Here is a 13,890-nt window from a genome sequence, read left to right as displayed (position 1 = left end):
CACATCTTAGCTGCTTGATCTCTTATGGCAGTGATGGTTCTTTCATGAACCATCACTGCACAATAGAGTGCTGGAAAAATGAGTCCTAAAACCCGGAAAGGAGTTAGCACTTCTAGTTCCTTCTTCTTGAAGTCAATGGGCTTTTTGAATGGGTTTTGGTTAGATGCCTGAAATAAGGTCTGTGGTTAACACAAGCTTAAGAAATGTTCACGTTTTGTTCAGGCGGCAACCTCCGGGTCTGAAAAGTGAAGCCAAAGCTGATGTGCCTTAAACTTGCATTCTTTCTAACAGCCAGCAGGGGGCGACGACTCTGGTTGCAAAAAGAAGTCTGATTGTATAGAAGTCTATGAGAAAATGAGCCTACTTCTCACTTGATTTATTACCTCAGTAAACTTTGTAAACATGAGTTTATGGTCCCAATCGCTAGTTTCAAGTCTTCTTCAATACAGCATGATGTTCATTTAGTAAATTATGGTCCCATTTAGAGTCAAATAGACCATAAAGCAGGGTATGCTATCGGTTGCTAACAAGTGGCTAAATGAGACTACAGAGGTTGTCGGGGACTTCGAACGTCATCACGCCGTTTCGTTCGCCTTTACAGCCTCGTGTTTATACTCACGCTCATGCGACCGTGGTGTAGTTTGTTTGTACCCTAACGTTAGCTTTTTACTTCTGCCGATTGCATTAAAACTTAAAAAATTATAATAGTGATGTGCATTTTACGGAGATCATCTTGCTGAACAAAACGTGTAAGTATCATAAACTTGCAGCATATTTTCTGCAATAATCCAAAATCCAATAGAAAAATCCCATTGGCTTTTTGTCAAGGGAACCAGGGCGATACTAACTTCCTGGTTGGCCTTCAAAAATACGTCATCCCTGCAGCACTCTATAGCTCACACACACACACACACACACACACACACACACACACAGCAAGCCCTATGCTCATGCACAGCACACATCTCAATTCCCAAATTAATTAAAGGAATCGCAGGCATGAAATATGCCCGGGGCACTTCTCAAATTTGCTTTGACAGATAAGTTGAGAAAAGCACCTTGATTTCCAGAGTCATTCCTTGTAGCCGCAGGAGAAACTGCTAAATCTGCCTGTGACAATACACTGCTGCAATTCTCAGATGGAGAACAAACTGTGAGATTTGCTTTCAATATTCTCTCTTAATCATTCAAATCTGGTCGAGGACATCTAGTCTTTTTTCATCACTGTATGTTGTGTGCTTTTTCATAAGAGGACGGCGGGATTTGCATTGTGTTGTTGAGCATTCTGGTCGTGCGTACAGTAATCTCAATGTCACGATTTTCATTTTCATTACCCTCAAACCTACACTGGCTAGTTCTGGCAGAGAAAATCACTGTCATTGAGAGAATAATTCATGCTCAAATGGTCTCTTCGTTCTTGGCTGGTGGGTAGAAAGGCAATTTCATACAGTCGAGTGACAAAGCAGCACCAGTTCATATAGCTGCAAGTTCAAATGAAACGCATACGCTCAGGATTTAAGCTCCTTGAATACACTTGTGGCAAGACAGGAAGATTTGTAACATACGCGGAGAATGAGAACGGGGGAAACCAATGAGATATCAATGACCCTCTTGGCAGTGATAGTTTTATACTTCCTTTTGATCCACTGCAGAATCATATAATGTTTAACAGACACAGAGAATGATAAAAAAAAGGTCATCTTGTTTTTTATTCCGAAAACAAAAATAAGTTATACGTGAAGAGTGCACAGAGCACTCCTGAAAATGCATGAGCCAGGAACGTTCCTTCATCTCCCTGAGTGTGCTCAGGGGTCTGTCTGAGGAACATACTGAATGATAGAACATGACAGCTCATATCCGAGTGTCTCTGAATGTGGTGCGTTAGGATACATATTTCAAACCAACTTTCACACACCCTCAACTGCTCTTTAAGCGGAGCGCTCACAGGAAGCTCAATGCGGGGATTAAGTAAAGTTTAGGATTGATAGGAAGAGAAGGGAGAGGTGGAGGAATACGCAGACTGGATGTAAAGTGAGAGAAACAATTGTGGAGTCTTTGAAATACTGAGAACACCTTTAATGTGTCTAAGAAGCCGAAAGCAACTCAGGATTCTTCACATGGCAAACGAAATTTCAAAAGCTTTCAATCGGGCTTCAAAGCTTTATGCACAAGGGGTTGTGACTTTCAATGGTTGAGATAAATATTCTGTGCATGTCTTTACAATGTTTGTTTTGTACTGTAAGTAACAAAAGAACACAGAACTACATAAAAAAAGGGGACCAATGGTTTAGTTGCGTCCGCAGATCCAAACAAATGACATGATCTATTCTAGAGCACTTTATAATTAGCAAGTACCCCAGTGTCGAACCACATTAACGACTAATAAATCATAAGCGAGTGAATCAAGCACTCTTGCATTAAATCAATTCTTAAGGGCGGTGGATACAAAATGCCTTTATCAGAGTATTGATTTTCTCACGTAATTGACTTTTCCCTGAGGACACACTGCGATGCTGCAACACAAACAGCGACACGGGGCGTGAAACAAAAACCCTCCGAAATATATTTATCTTGATAAGTAACCCACACTTGAACACTTCCTGATGTACTCACACAGAAATCTTTCAACATGATTATGAAATATATCAAGAGGGGCAAGCACACTCAGAGCCCTTATAGCAGGACAATGAAAGAGCCATAAGGCAAGAGCACTGACTCGCTCTCTATCTGGATAAAATGTTATGTGTGAATATATACTGCACTGAGTATTCAAGACCAGCTTGTACACTACCTTGTATTAGTGATGCTGGATTATGGTAAAAATCATGATCATGATTATTTACTCAATATTGAGATCATGATTATTTAAAACGTTTACTCATTGGTTTTGGACACATCATGCATATGCGGCGGCAGTAGCTCAGTCTGTGGGGAGCTGGCTTGGGAACTGAAGGGTTGGCGGATCAAGTCCTCGTACGGAGCAAGTATGGATTGCGGACTGGTAGCTGGAGAGGTGCCAGTTTGCCTCAAGAGCACCTTGAGCAAGGCACCAAACATCCAAAAAAACTGCTCCTTGTGCGCCATACAATGGCAGACCCTGTGCTGTGACCCCTCCGAAAACGCATGTGTGTGGTATGGTATCTCTGAGGGATATGCGAAGAGTGCCTTATGGGAATTTGCGTTGTGTTGATTGACAAATAAAGCTTCTTCTTCATTGATTACACTTTAAAAAAAAGTCTCACTTATAATGGCTTTTCTTGAACTTTCAACTGTGAAATAAATAAAAAAAATAAATATAAAAGATTTGATAAATAAAATACATAATATAATACATTTAAATAAATAATATAAATAATAAATAAAAATAAAATAGATAAAAATAAATAAGATCAACTATGTTCACAGCCTACTTAAAAACTACTAAACATAAATATTCAATTTATAAAAATTAATTAGACCTAAATTAATTAGATCAAATATGTCATAGTGTACTGCCACAACCTACTGAAAACTCCTAAACATATATTCAACATTTTGGTTAACTATATTCAACATACTCAGTCAGTAACTCAACAAAAGTGGGCGAAAGCGCACCGCTGTAAAGGTAAGGCGGGGTCTGTGGATTAATAACACGAGACAAAATGAGAGTATCATTACAAAACAGAATGCGGCACAATAATCGTTTATATATCAATTATCTTGTTTTCAAAATCGTTAAAAGCCAAAATCATATTTTAAAACAAAATAAAATCAATTGCCCGGCCCTACCTTGTATGTACTGTAGCACAAGGAACGCCATGATTTTAAAAGACAATAAAACAATAAATGGGCAAATTAATTGCAGATTCCTAGAGGCAAAGACAACCTGGCATACACCTGGGTTATTTCAGGTAAGGTCAACCTGCCTCCAAAATAAATAAAAAGGAGAGAGAAAAGAGGTGTCCTTTAAAGGCTGTCTAAACAGCCAGTTAGATTAGACCAGAGCAGCTTGCCCTGTCTGTAATGGAGTTACTGCCCTGCCAGATGAAAGGGGTTAGGAGAGGCACATGGAGATCTGAGAGCAGCGACAGGACCCTTGTGAAATGACTGTCGTTCATAATAGAATGAAAGAGGTATATGATCGGGGGTTGTTCGAGAAACTTGACTTTAACAAAATCTTATTCTGTGAGGACTTTCAGTGTGTTGCTTGTGTGTTAAAATGGCTTAAAAACAACACCTCCAGCAGCATGCCAGATGACAGCCTAAAAACAGCTGCAACGGGGAATATATTAACAGCAAACAAATCCTCAGCGCTGCCGTTTGTTTCTTCTTCTAAACAAGATGTGGAGGAGCAACTCTGACCTAACGTTAAACCCACTGCGACAAAGAGAAATCCCTACATCAATTTAATTCTCTGTTTAAATAAAAACTGATATGTGGACAGAGCAGGACACCCTTCACAGACGGAGAGCAGAGATATGCACACAGTGGCACCTCACACACACTGAATAAGCTGTTAAACGCATACTAAATTTGTGATAAGCTGTGATCAGATTGGCACGACGCCAGCCAGGACATTTAGAGGGGAAATACACATCGGTTCAGGTGTAGCGGGCCAAGTATACTTGGGTAGGGTTCTAAATAGACTTGAGGGGTGATTATTCAGTGTTCATATTCATAATGATTAATGGCCAACTAATGGTGGTCATTGTAAAGATCAGCTTCCACTGTACGGTAAAGTAAAGCTCCGGCTATCTAAACAAGCTGAATGTTTTGGGATTATAACCCACGATTCAGAAGCAGCCACCAAAAGCAATTTACAATGTGACCATTTCACTTCCTTTCACTTTGTATTGGGTGCATGCTTTTGTTGTGCAGGCGGTGACAGGACGCCTTGCGATGCAGGCCACGCGCACGGCGTGGAGAAAAGGGTGTTCGGCTGAAGTTCAGGTGATGGAATTAAAGGCAGTGTTTGCAGCGTGAGCAGCCTTTTGATCGTACAAAACAGAGATGGGGGGTTTTCTGGCCTAAACAGTGGTGGATTTTGCGGGATTTTTAGGAGTAACTGATATAGTACATGCTATAAACAGGTAGATATTAGATGCACAGGAAGGCTTAAAGAGGTGGGAGACTATGAATGAGAGAGGACGAGGCTGGCAGGGAGAGAAAGAGATTGTTTTGAATTCACAGCTCTCTTTCTTTTTCCAACAGACCCACTTTTCCCTCTCTGTAGGGCATCCGTCCAGCACATTACTCTGGATCTTCTCTATAGCCCACACATGCTATAACAGCTGCTTATGATTCACAGTTTTGTGTTCTGTGAGTGAGTAAGTGAACCGTAAGTGAAAACCAGACTAGGTGGGATGTTTCTCAAGTTGAAGTCCCGCCACAACAACCTAAACCCGTGGGAGCGAGACGCGTGAAACACATTGACGGCTGAGGCCGAGAACTAAAAGCAAGCACTGGTAAACCTACTGATCGTCTGTTTTGACAAGTGGCTCACCCACAGCCGCGCTATCAGCCATGTGCGGGGAGCTGAGAGTTGTGGGGGATGTATGTTGATGTGAGTACTCACGCGTAGGAAGGAGGGGAAGCCCATGCCGTAGTAGCCGACGGCAAAGTAGTCATGTTTGGGCCGGATGACCTTCACGATGTTCTCGTAGAACTGGGCTTGCTTCCGCTGTTTGGGAGATACAATGGAAAGCTTCAGTGTCATTGAAAACATTGATGCATTTCTTTTGTATGATCCTCATTTTATTTACAAATTATACAAATTAACTTTTGTTTCATTCTTATCTTGTGACATGTTTTTGTCATCTCTTTTATACTGTTGCTGCCAATCTAGACCAGAACACTCTTGAAAAAGTGATTTTAATCACAATGAGGCTTTCATGGTTAAGAAAATAAAAAATAAACACATTATAGTCTTCTTTGTCCCTCTTAAAAACTCACGTCAATGTGCTCTAAATGTAGCATTTTAGAGCAGTAAAAGTCCATATACTGAAATGTGACAAATGACGTTAACGTTACTACGAGGAACTTAAGTTTTGTGTTGATTTTGACAGTCCCTGTTGATAAAAGCGGTAGTGTTTCCGAACACCAGAGTGCCTTTAAAAAACCTCTCATTTTCCTGCAGCAGGGTCTGACAGTCTGCCCCGTACAGTCCTGGTTCTCCCGCCCAACAATACGGCCTGGGTCTCCAGCAGCGTGGTGTCAGTGTTGGCTCCCAGCGGGGACCGGCGGAGCAGCCAGGCGAAGCTCTGGGCTAGAGTCTGAGCTGAAGGAGTTTCCGGAGAACCTGCATGATTTTGCCTTATTTCACGCTAAATCCGACCCGGTGGCACCGATGACGAGCATTAAGAATAACCATATAGAAATAGCCAATCTTCTCGCTGATGGTGTCGTTCACTTATGTAGGTCACATAGAGGCATCGGTATTAAATTAAGACTGTTTCCTAACCAGTTAAAAAGTTCCTCATAGTAACTTTAAAGTTAATTTTTTAAATATTACTTACCAAGGATGCGCTGAGCTGCTCAAAGTCAAACATTTCATTCTCGTACTGTTCCGCCAGTTCCTTTCCCAAAATGATTGCCTCCTCCCACATCTATTGGACACACACACAAACAGAGACAGTTAGTAAATGAATTAATTATCAAGATTCACGCTGAGATAAAGTATTCCTTATTCAGCCAGCTGAATAAAACTAATTATGTCTCCCAGGCAATCATTTTCATTATACGCCTGTTTGAAAATGAATAAATGTGAATTATTTGTATCGTATTAGTATTCTTTACTTTTTGATCTAAAACACTAAAACAGTCATCCTCTTTGTGGGAAGCAAATTTCTCATAGCGATGCATTTCCCCTCGAGGGTCATCCAATGCAGTGGAGTGGTGTCACAGATAGACGGGAGCCACTCGAACATGTTGAAAGGCTTCTAAGTGGCTTCCTGACAGACTCGATTGGACTGAACCGATCTGGGCCAGGCTGGAGGTGGACCGAGTCCAGACTGCTGCTCAGATCAGCCTGCCATCAGTGAGAGTGGTGGTGGCAACACCATCTGGGACTGTTTCCTGGATGACTCCGATGACACTCTTAGAAACTGTCCTCAGTTGATTCCTCCCTCCCTCTCTCTCTGGAGTGTTGATGTATTCTGACAGCCACTGTAACACTTCCTGATCACTCTGCTGTGTTTTGTGTGCGCATGTTTAGCCAACGCTTTTTCAATTTCTTGCCTTCCTGGCAATATCCTGCTGAGTGACGGTTGGCTAGAGAACCAAGAGTGGCGGCTGCACCCCAACACTGATGACACATGCACAGCCTCGGGGACACTGTCTCTGAGAAGCTCTGGCTGCAGTCCTGCAGACCCGTTCCAGGCTTAGCTTACAGGCTGAAAAAAAACATGTTTCTCCTCTGGAACAAAATATGAGAAGTGTAGAAGAATAGCACAGTAAGCTGGTCCTACTTAAGTAGCACATTTTCTCAATATGAGGTACATATGAACGGCATGCTCTTCGCGTCACAACTGGGTGTTTTCATGCAGAGATGGTATTCAAGTACCTCGCTGAAGTGGTGTGAAGGAAAAAGAGAAAGCTGGCGAGAAGAGCCGGAAAAAAAGGGTTTTATGAAAGGTAGCGGACAAACACAAAAGAGCCACATTAATGCTTGTGTGGTCTCATATGCGCCTTCGTCCATAAGAGCATCAGCTAAAAGAAGAGGATTATTTACAATCCCCGTTCTGTAGAAAAAGGAAGATGAAACTTCCATTCAGCGGCTCTTCTTCAAAACCTGCCTTCTCATGCCAGAAGAGGTATTTAACAGAGATGACAGCCTCTAAAAATAGCATCCTCAGAGTCCAGGATTTATCATGATTACGACCACTCTTCTCTGCCAGAATGTGTGCGTGTTTTCTTACCTTGCCCTTGTCGAAGTAATTGATAATCTGCTGGTAGAGCTGGTCCTTGAGCTGTCCTTGAGTGGTGGCCTGGTAGCCGTCTCTTTGGGTCAGGTGGGCTGCACACTGCTCGTCCGACCACTACAGGAGGACAAGTTAGCATTGGGGTCAACGCTGTGCGATACAATACGGAGCAAACTGGGAACAGGTGACAAGAAATCAATCGCTGAGTTATAGCCGATGCAAATGGATGCGATTGATTTGTAATTCTTTTTTTAAAGCTGCCCTGTGCTCGGGCTGGGCATGAGGGAAACTTGAGACATGGGCAATGAAACATGCGTCGATACATATTGAATGACTCAGAGAGAGAGTCAGTGCAACACATTCTTTCACTTTCTGTGACTAATACTTGCTGTTATAGTTCAGTGTTAATTTTGTTAACGGATCTCCAACGAAATATGTTCATCAATGACCTTTTTTTCATGACTAAGACGAGACAAGGTTATTAAACACTAACGGTAACAATATCAAACATGCAATATCATTGATGAAAAAAGACGAGACTAAAATGTAGTTTAACCTTTTCTACTCCATCCTACTTTTTCATAGACCTGTTAATGTCTATTTTAGGGGGAGCAGAGGGTCTTTAGGGGGAGATAGCAGGTCAGCAGTATATGTCACAAAGAAGTGGTGGACATCATCTGAAAGCTGGGAACCTGAAGATCAATCTGAGACGCAGCTCAACACTGTGTGTTAAGTTCTTCTAATCATAAATCAGAAATAAATCTTAATTAATTAATTAATTAATTAAAATGAATTGTGAAAGTGTACTATAAGGGCTTATGATAGATGTATATGATGATCATTCCCATGCTCTGTCATTTGTCACAAGTTGTTGCAGCATTTTTTGTGTTGATACCATTTGTTACACGGATTTGGTGCAAAATTTAACCCTTTTTTACCACTCGAGAATTGATCAAAAATGATCAAAAATCCCTCCAAAAATACCACATTAAGACACCAAGACTTTGAGGAACAACCATAGAAAAAGCCATGTTGTGATTTGGTGGAGATTTCTGCAAGAATTTTATTTTTTGGCTCTAAAACTGCTCCTAATAAACAGCCTCTGCAAACATTAGATTTGGCCGAGGGCACCGGCGCCCTCAAGGAGTTAAAGAGGTTAAAAAATTAAAAACCTTCTCTTCCCCTCTCTTTGTCACTCTCTCGCTCTCTCAAACGTACACATTGCGCTGCGGTGGCGGCACTTAGTCCGTCTCCGTGTCCTCAGTCCTGACAATTGTGCTACTATAATGCATAAAGGTTTGGGTAGTTTATTAATGCATATTTACCAGGTCTCTACCAGGTGAGCTACAGCGGCGCCCCCAACAAAGATGCATTCTTAATCATCATTAATAACCTGTGTTTCTCATCAGATAACACGATAAAATCTTGTGAAATAAGTTTGACGAAATTGACAAAATGATCGGTTTGGCTAGACTCGATTGACTGAAACATGAACACAAAAAAATAGCCGACAAAATTAAGAGAGAAAACATTTTGACTAAAAGTATTGACTAAAAACGTAATGACTATTTGGCGTTTTGAGTTGTCGTCGACTAAACTGACTAAAATCTGACTAAAATCTGACTAAAACTAATAAGCATTTTCATTTTAAGACTAAGGCTAAAATCTAAAACAGCTGCCAACATTAATGCTGTTATAGTATTTAGCTCAAGTATCACCACAACCCAAAATAGTGCTCCAGTCGGCTACTGGTCTATGGGAGCAGAGAGAAGCATCACTTATACTCATGTTAACAATAACCATCAGATACAATCGAGTCATGCAGCAGCGTAATCTCATTCATTACACATTTTGCTTGATTTTGTAAAGAACTTGCAGACAAGGAAGAGTGATGCAAAAACAAAAAGAAAACAACAAGACTGCGGGGGTATCCTTTTGTGCTGACCGTGTACTCCATCATGCATCAGCATGGAGAATAATGAGGTTTCTGACAAGCTAGAGCAGCTTGGCTAACAGGGAGACGGGCAATCTGATTGGCCTCTGTGTCGAGGAGGCATAATCCTGTGCGCGCTGCCAGGACCGATTCATTACCAGCCGGCTTTTAATTGGTGTTGTGAGTAACCTGAAGTGTTAAGATCTCTGTGAAAGCCGGACCAAGTTTTTTTGTGTGCGAGGGGGCCACATTTGAATAGCAAAGCCGAGGAATTTGCATACCCTGTGTTGGAGATGTGTGAAAAAGTAATTGCTCTGCACATTGTTGCTGTGGCGTGAGGAGGGATGCTGGGAGGCTTTGGATCAGGTTATTGATTCCTTTACAGCTCAACTGCGGCATTTACAGGGTAGAAAGGATCTGCGCTTATTCATGGATGGCTGGTGACGCTGCATCGACAGAACTAAAGTGCTGATGCATCTCTGACATTACACAAAGGGATGTAAATTCATCAGCCGTTATTATACTGCTGCAGGTACTCTACTGGAGAACTAATTATTACTACTGGAGCCGGTTTCACTCTCTAACTACTGGTGGATGCAGAAGTATGCATCCATCATTCAAGCTTGTTTACACGTGCCTGTATGTGAATACAAAGGGAGGACAAAGATGACACGGGACAGCTTATTGGAGAAGAAAGGATTAATTCAGACTCTGGCGGATCCAAATTAGCCAATTTCCACAATATAATAGCGAGTCCCTCTCTGAAGGTATGATCAGGAACGCCACAGCTGCCGGGAGATGAGCAGAATTAAAAAGATAACAACAAAAACAACTCCTGCAAATGCTCGGCGAGGAAAATGTGATTCAGTCACAGCCTGCTCTCTCTCCCCTGTCGGGACCTGCACAAAGGCTGATGCAGCCAGCTATTTATGCAAATACAGATGAGATGTTGGGGTGCGACCATTTTGGATAAAAGGCAGAGAGGAACAACTCCAAAATTCAGGGTATACCAAACCCCCGACTGGGAATAGACACTGCAGCTCTTTGTGTGAGGAGCTCTGCGTGCGGATGTGATATATTTTTGGCAAAGATAAAAAACTTTCCGAGACCTAGAGGAGGCCTACGTTAACAAAAAAAGGTGTGATCTTAAAGGAGACACTTCATGATGGCTTATACATATTTATGTATCTAATTTGAGATATCGTTACGCCTAAAATGTGGTAGAAACATACCCCGTTTTCCACCTAAAACCAGAGGCGCCTCGCACTGTGATTTATAGAGGATTCTTCGTTTCCAGCTGACAAAGAGGACAGTAAAAGTACACCTTTATCTCGAAGCACCTCAGGTGGCTGCTGCCGCTTCATCCTCTGCTTTAAACTATGTCTCAGCTTTCTTTTTTTCCAGGAGAGATCAGATACTAACCGTGATTTGCATCGACTACGCAAGGTGAAAAACATGCTGCTCAGCAAGTCTGCCCTCTTAGCAGCCATCTCCTGCCACGCTGGGATTAAAGGGATGCGGCCTTATCTCTCTAAATCCCGAACACATTCAAATTCACTGATACACACTTGTTTAATGCCTGAGGTTAAATGCCATCTGCCCGACAACAGCTTAGCGGTGTATTTGGCTTCTGTTTGAAGTTTTTATGGGAGTTTATTTTTTTGCTGTGGATATTGTGTCTGTGTACCTTGAGCAGTTTGGCGTGCAGCAGCAGAGTGTAGGCAGCTTCGGTGTAGTTGTCGCACTCTTTGTGGAGGTCACACAGCTTGTACAGGTACCTGGCAGGAAAAAAGCAATGATTTATGGGTCACGTTTGGGTGGGCCTCTCACACTTTTTAACAAAAGACAGAAAGTTAACTCCGCTAGACTGATGCGTCTTGACAACGTGATTTACCTCAAATACAGCTTGACAAAAAGATTGGAAAACTCTAAGTGGCGAGATTGTGGAAATGTGGTATTTCAACAAAAACAAATATGTTATTTCTGGATCTCTCGGGACATACAGCTGGGAAGAAAAGGGCCAAAATGTACAGCAATAAGTCTTTGGCAGGTAAATTTAACTTAACTGAAAGTCACAGCGTAGAGTCACCTAATGTACTGTATGTAAAGTACCTTCATGGTGTGTGTGAAATGTCTCAAAAGGCTGGATGTGACTTACCTGATGTACATCTCCTCTCGGTCTATCTCCTTGTAAAAGTTCTACAGGAAGGAAAGAGACACACCATTAAAATGGATCCAGTGGCAGCAGTGTCATTGTACTGTTTACAAAGGTTCAGTGCTTCATGCTTACATTGCACAACTCCAGAAATCACTAGACTGTAGATTATTTTTTAATCTATTTAAAAGAACAAAATTTTGGCAGTGTGACAACTCAATTTGGTAAAATATGGATAAATAATGTCCTGGCTCGCAGCAGGAAGAGTTTAGTATTTACTAAAGACAAGGAAGTAAGTTGGCTGACATCAGTGTCGCACTGCTCCCCTGGCTGAAACTTTAAACTTACATTTTACACCATCTGGCACTGAGAGAACATGACTCCGGTAAACGCCAGTACTGTACTTAAAGCAGCAGTGGGTAGAAATGGAGCAAATATGATTAAAAAAAAAAAAGTTATTTTTATAAAACGAAATTAAAAAAAAAATCATGTGTCTCGGTGTCCTCCGGTGCTCCTAATGGCATCTGCAAGATTTCACAGACCGGAGGAAAACAACCAATCAGAGACGAGCTGGAGCCTTGCCGTCTCTGAGCGGCTGTCAATCACTCGCAAACTCCGATCAAACGGTCAAACTAGGCAGCGCTGATCAAATATGAATCAATATTCTGTTACTGTAATGCCTATTTCTCTCCTCAGATGTTTTCAGAAACATCTCGTAGTGTACTGTTTAGCTGTAAGATGAGAACATTTGTGAGGATATACCAAGCACTGCCCACCAACCGAGTCACAACTGTGTCTCAGTTCAGTAGCCTCTGAACAATGCGTTGGAGTTGATAATATGAATCTCATTGATAACTATTGTTGGAGTGATTTACATACACATACATATTCATGTAGGAGATTCCATGTGTCATCATTACTGGGCTTGTGTGAGAAAAAGAAAGCATCTTACGAGCACGTTGACGGTGCAGCTCATGCGGTTTTCTTTGTTCTCGTCGTGCATGATGGTCCTGTAGTCCAGCAGCCTCTCCAGCAGACGAACCACCAGAGTCACGAAGTTCTCGCCCGTCTTGGCCAAGTACTTGTGCTTCCTGCAGTGCTCCAGTAAACTTTGGAGTGGGAAAGAAAGAAAACAAACATGAAGCGTGTGTAAGAGGCTCTTCCACAGTTTAAAATGTCTGACTTTTTGCCACTATGGATTTTGAAGGGAAACAATCTTTTTTTCTTTTTGCACATTAAAGCAGAGTTAGCATCCAACTGTGCTGCAAGCAAATATCACAGTGGCAAGCTGCGATAGCCGTGTGATCATCAGCACACTGTGATTATTTTGAGGAGTGCCATGTCGCAATTAGCATTACCTAACTTGTGAGAGAGGCTCAGGCGTAATCCTGCCCATTAATCAGCACTTACATTTTCTGAAAGAGAACTTTGTACTGCTCGTCTCCGCGGCCCCCCTCCACTTCGTGATCCAGCTTGGTGATGATCTCGTTCTCGAACTGCAATTAGACAGAGCAGGCGTAAATAATCAGTGTGGCTAATTTTTCAATTCATTAACGGCATCTCTCTGTCTCTCTCTCTCTCTCTCTCTCTCTCTCTTTGCATCAAAGCTTTGGCTGAGGGGATCTGGGCTCCGACTTTAATCGTCCAGCTGGTATCTTCTGTTCGTTATTCTCTTATCTTATTATTATCTGTATAAATTTGGTTAGAACACAGAACAAGGCCGCATCTCGAGACACATCCCCTTTACTTTTGGCTCTGTTGTTGCTGTAGCCTGTGACAGTGATGCATGGACCTTATTTCTCTGATATTTGTATGTAGCAGCTTTATAAAAAAACTGGTTTTATTGCTCTGAAACAAACCAATTTTCACTGACTTCTTTATTTGCTTGTGTGTTGGCCAGACAC

General features: G+C 41.9%; 1 protein-coding gene across 4 annotated transcripts in view; it reads right to left on the bottom strand.

The window, feature by feature from the left end:
* Positions 1 to 13,890, bottom strand: part of dock1 (dedicator of cytokinesis 1) — a 213,360-nt gene that overhangs the window by 28,257 nt on the left and 171,213 nt on the right. For all 4 annotated transcript variants that reach the window (XM_037753937.1, XM_037753939.1, XM_037753938.1 and 1 more), the window contains 7 exons: positions 13,397 to 13,482; positions 12,939 to 13,095; positions 11,990 to 12,030; positions 11,519 to 11,609; positions 7,896 to 8,015; positions 6,495 to 6,584; positions 5,555 to 5,659 (listed from right to left, as the gene is read on the bottom strand). In XM_037753937.1, coding sequence (XP_037609865.1) covers positions 5,555 to 5,659; positions 6,495 to 6,584; positions 7,896 to 8,015; positions 11,519 to 11,609; positions 11,990 to 12,030; positions 12,939 to 13,095; positions 13,397 to 13,482 — 690 coding nt within the window. The remainder of the gene's footprint in view (positions 1 to 5,554; positions 5,660 to 6,494; positions 6,585 to 7,895; positions 8,016 to 11,518; positions 11,610 to 11,989; positions 12,031 to 12,938; positions 13,096 to 13,396; positions 13,483 to 13,890) is intronic.

This window comes from Sebastes umbrosus, chromosome 20 (genome assembly GCF_015220745.1).
Source record: "Sebastes umbrosus isolate fSebUmb1 chromosome 20, fSebUmb1.pri, whole genome shotgun sequence".
Classification (NCBI taxonomy): Eukaryota; Metazoa; Chordata; class Actinopteri; order Perciformes; family Sebastidae; genus Sebastes; species Sebastes umbrosus.
The sequence above is the reverse complement of the archived record's forward strand: the minus strand, read 5'-3'. Positions and strand labels throughout refer to the sequence as shown.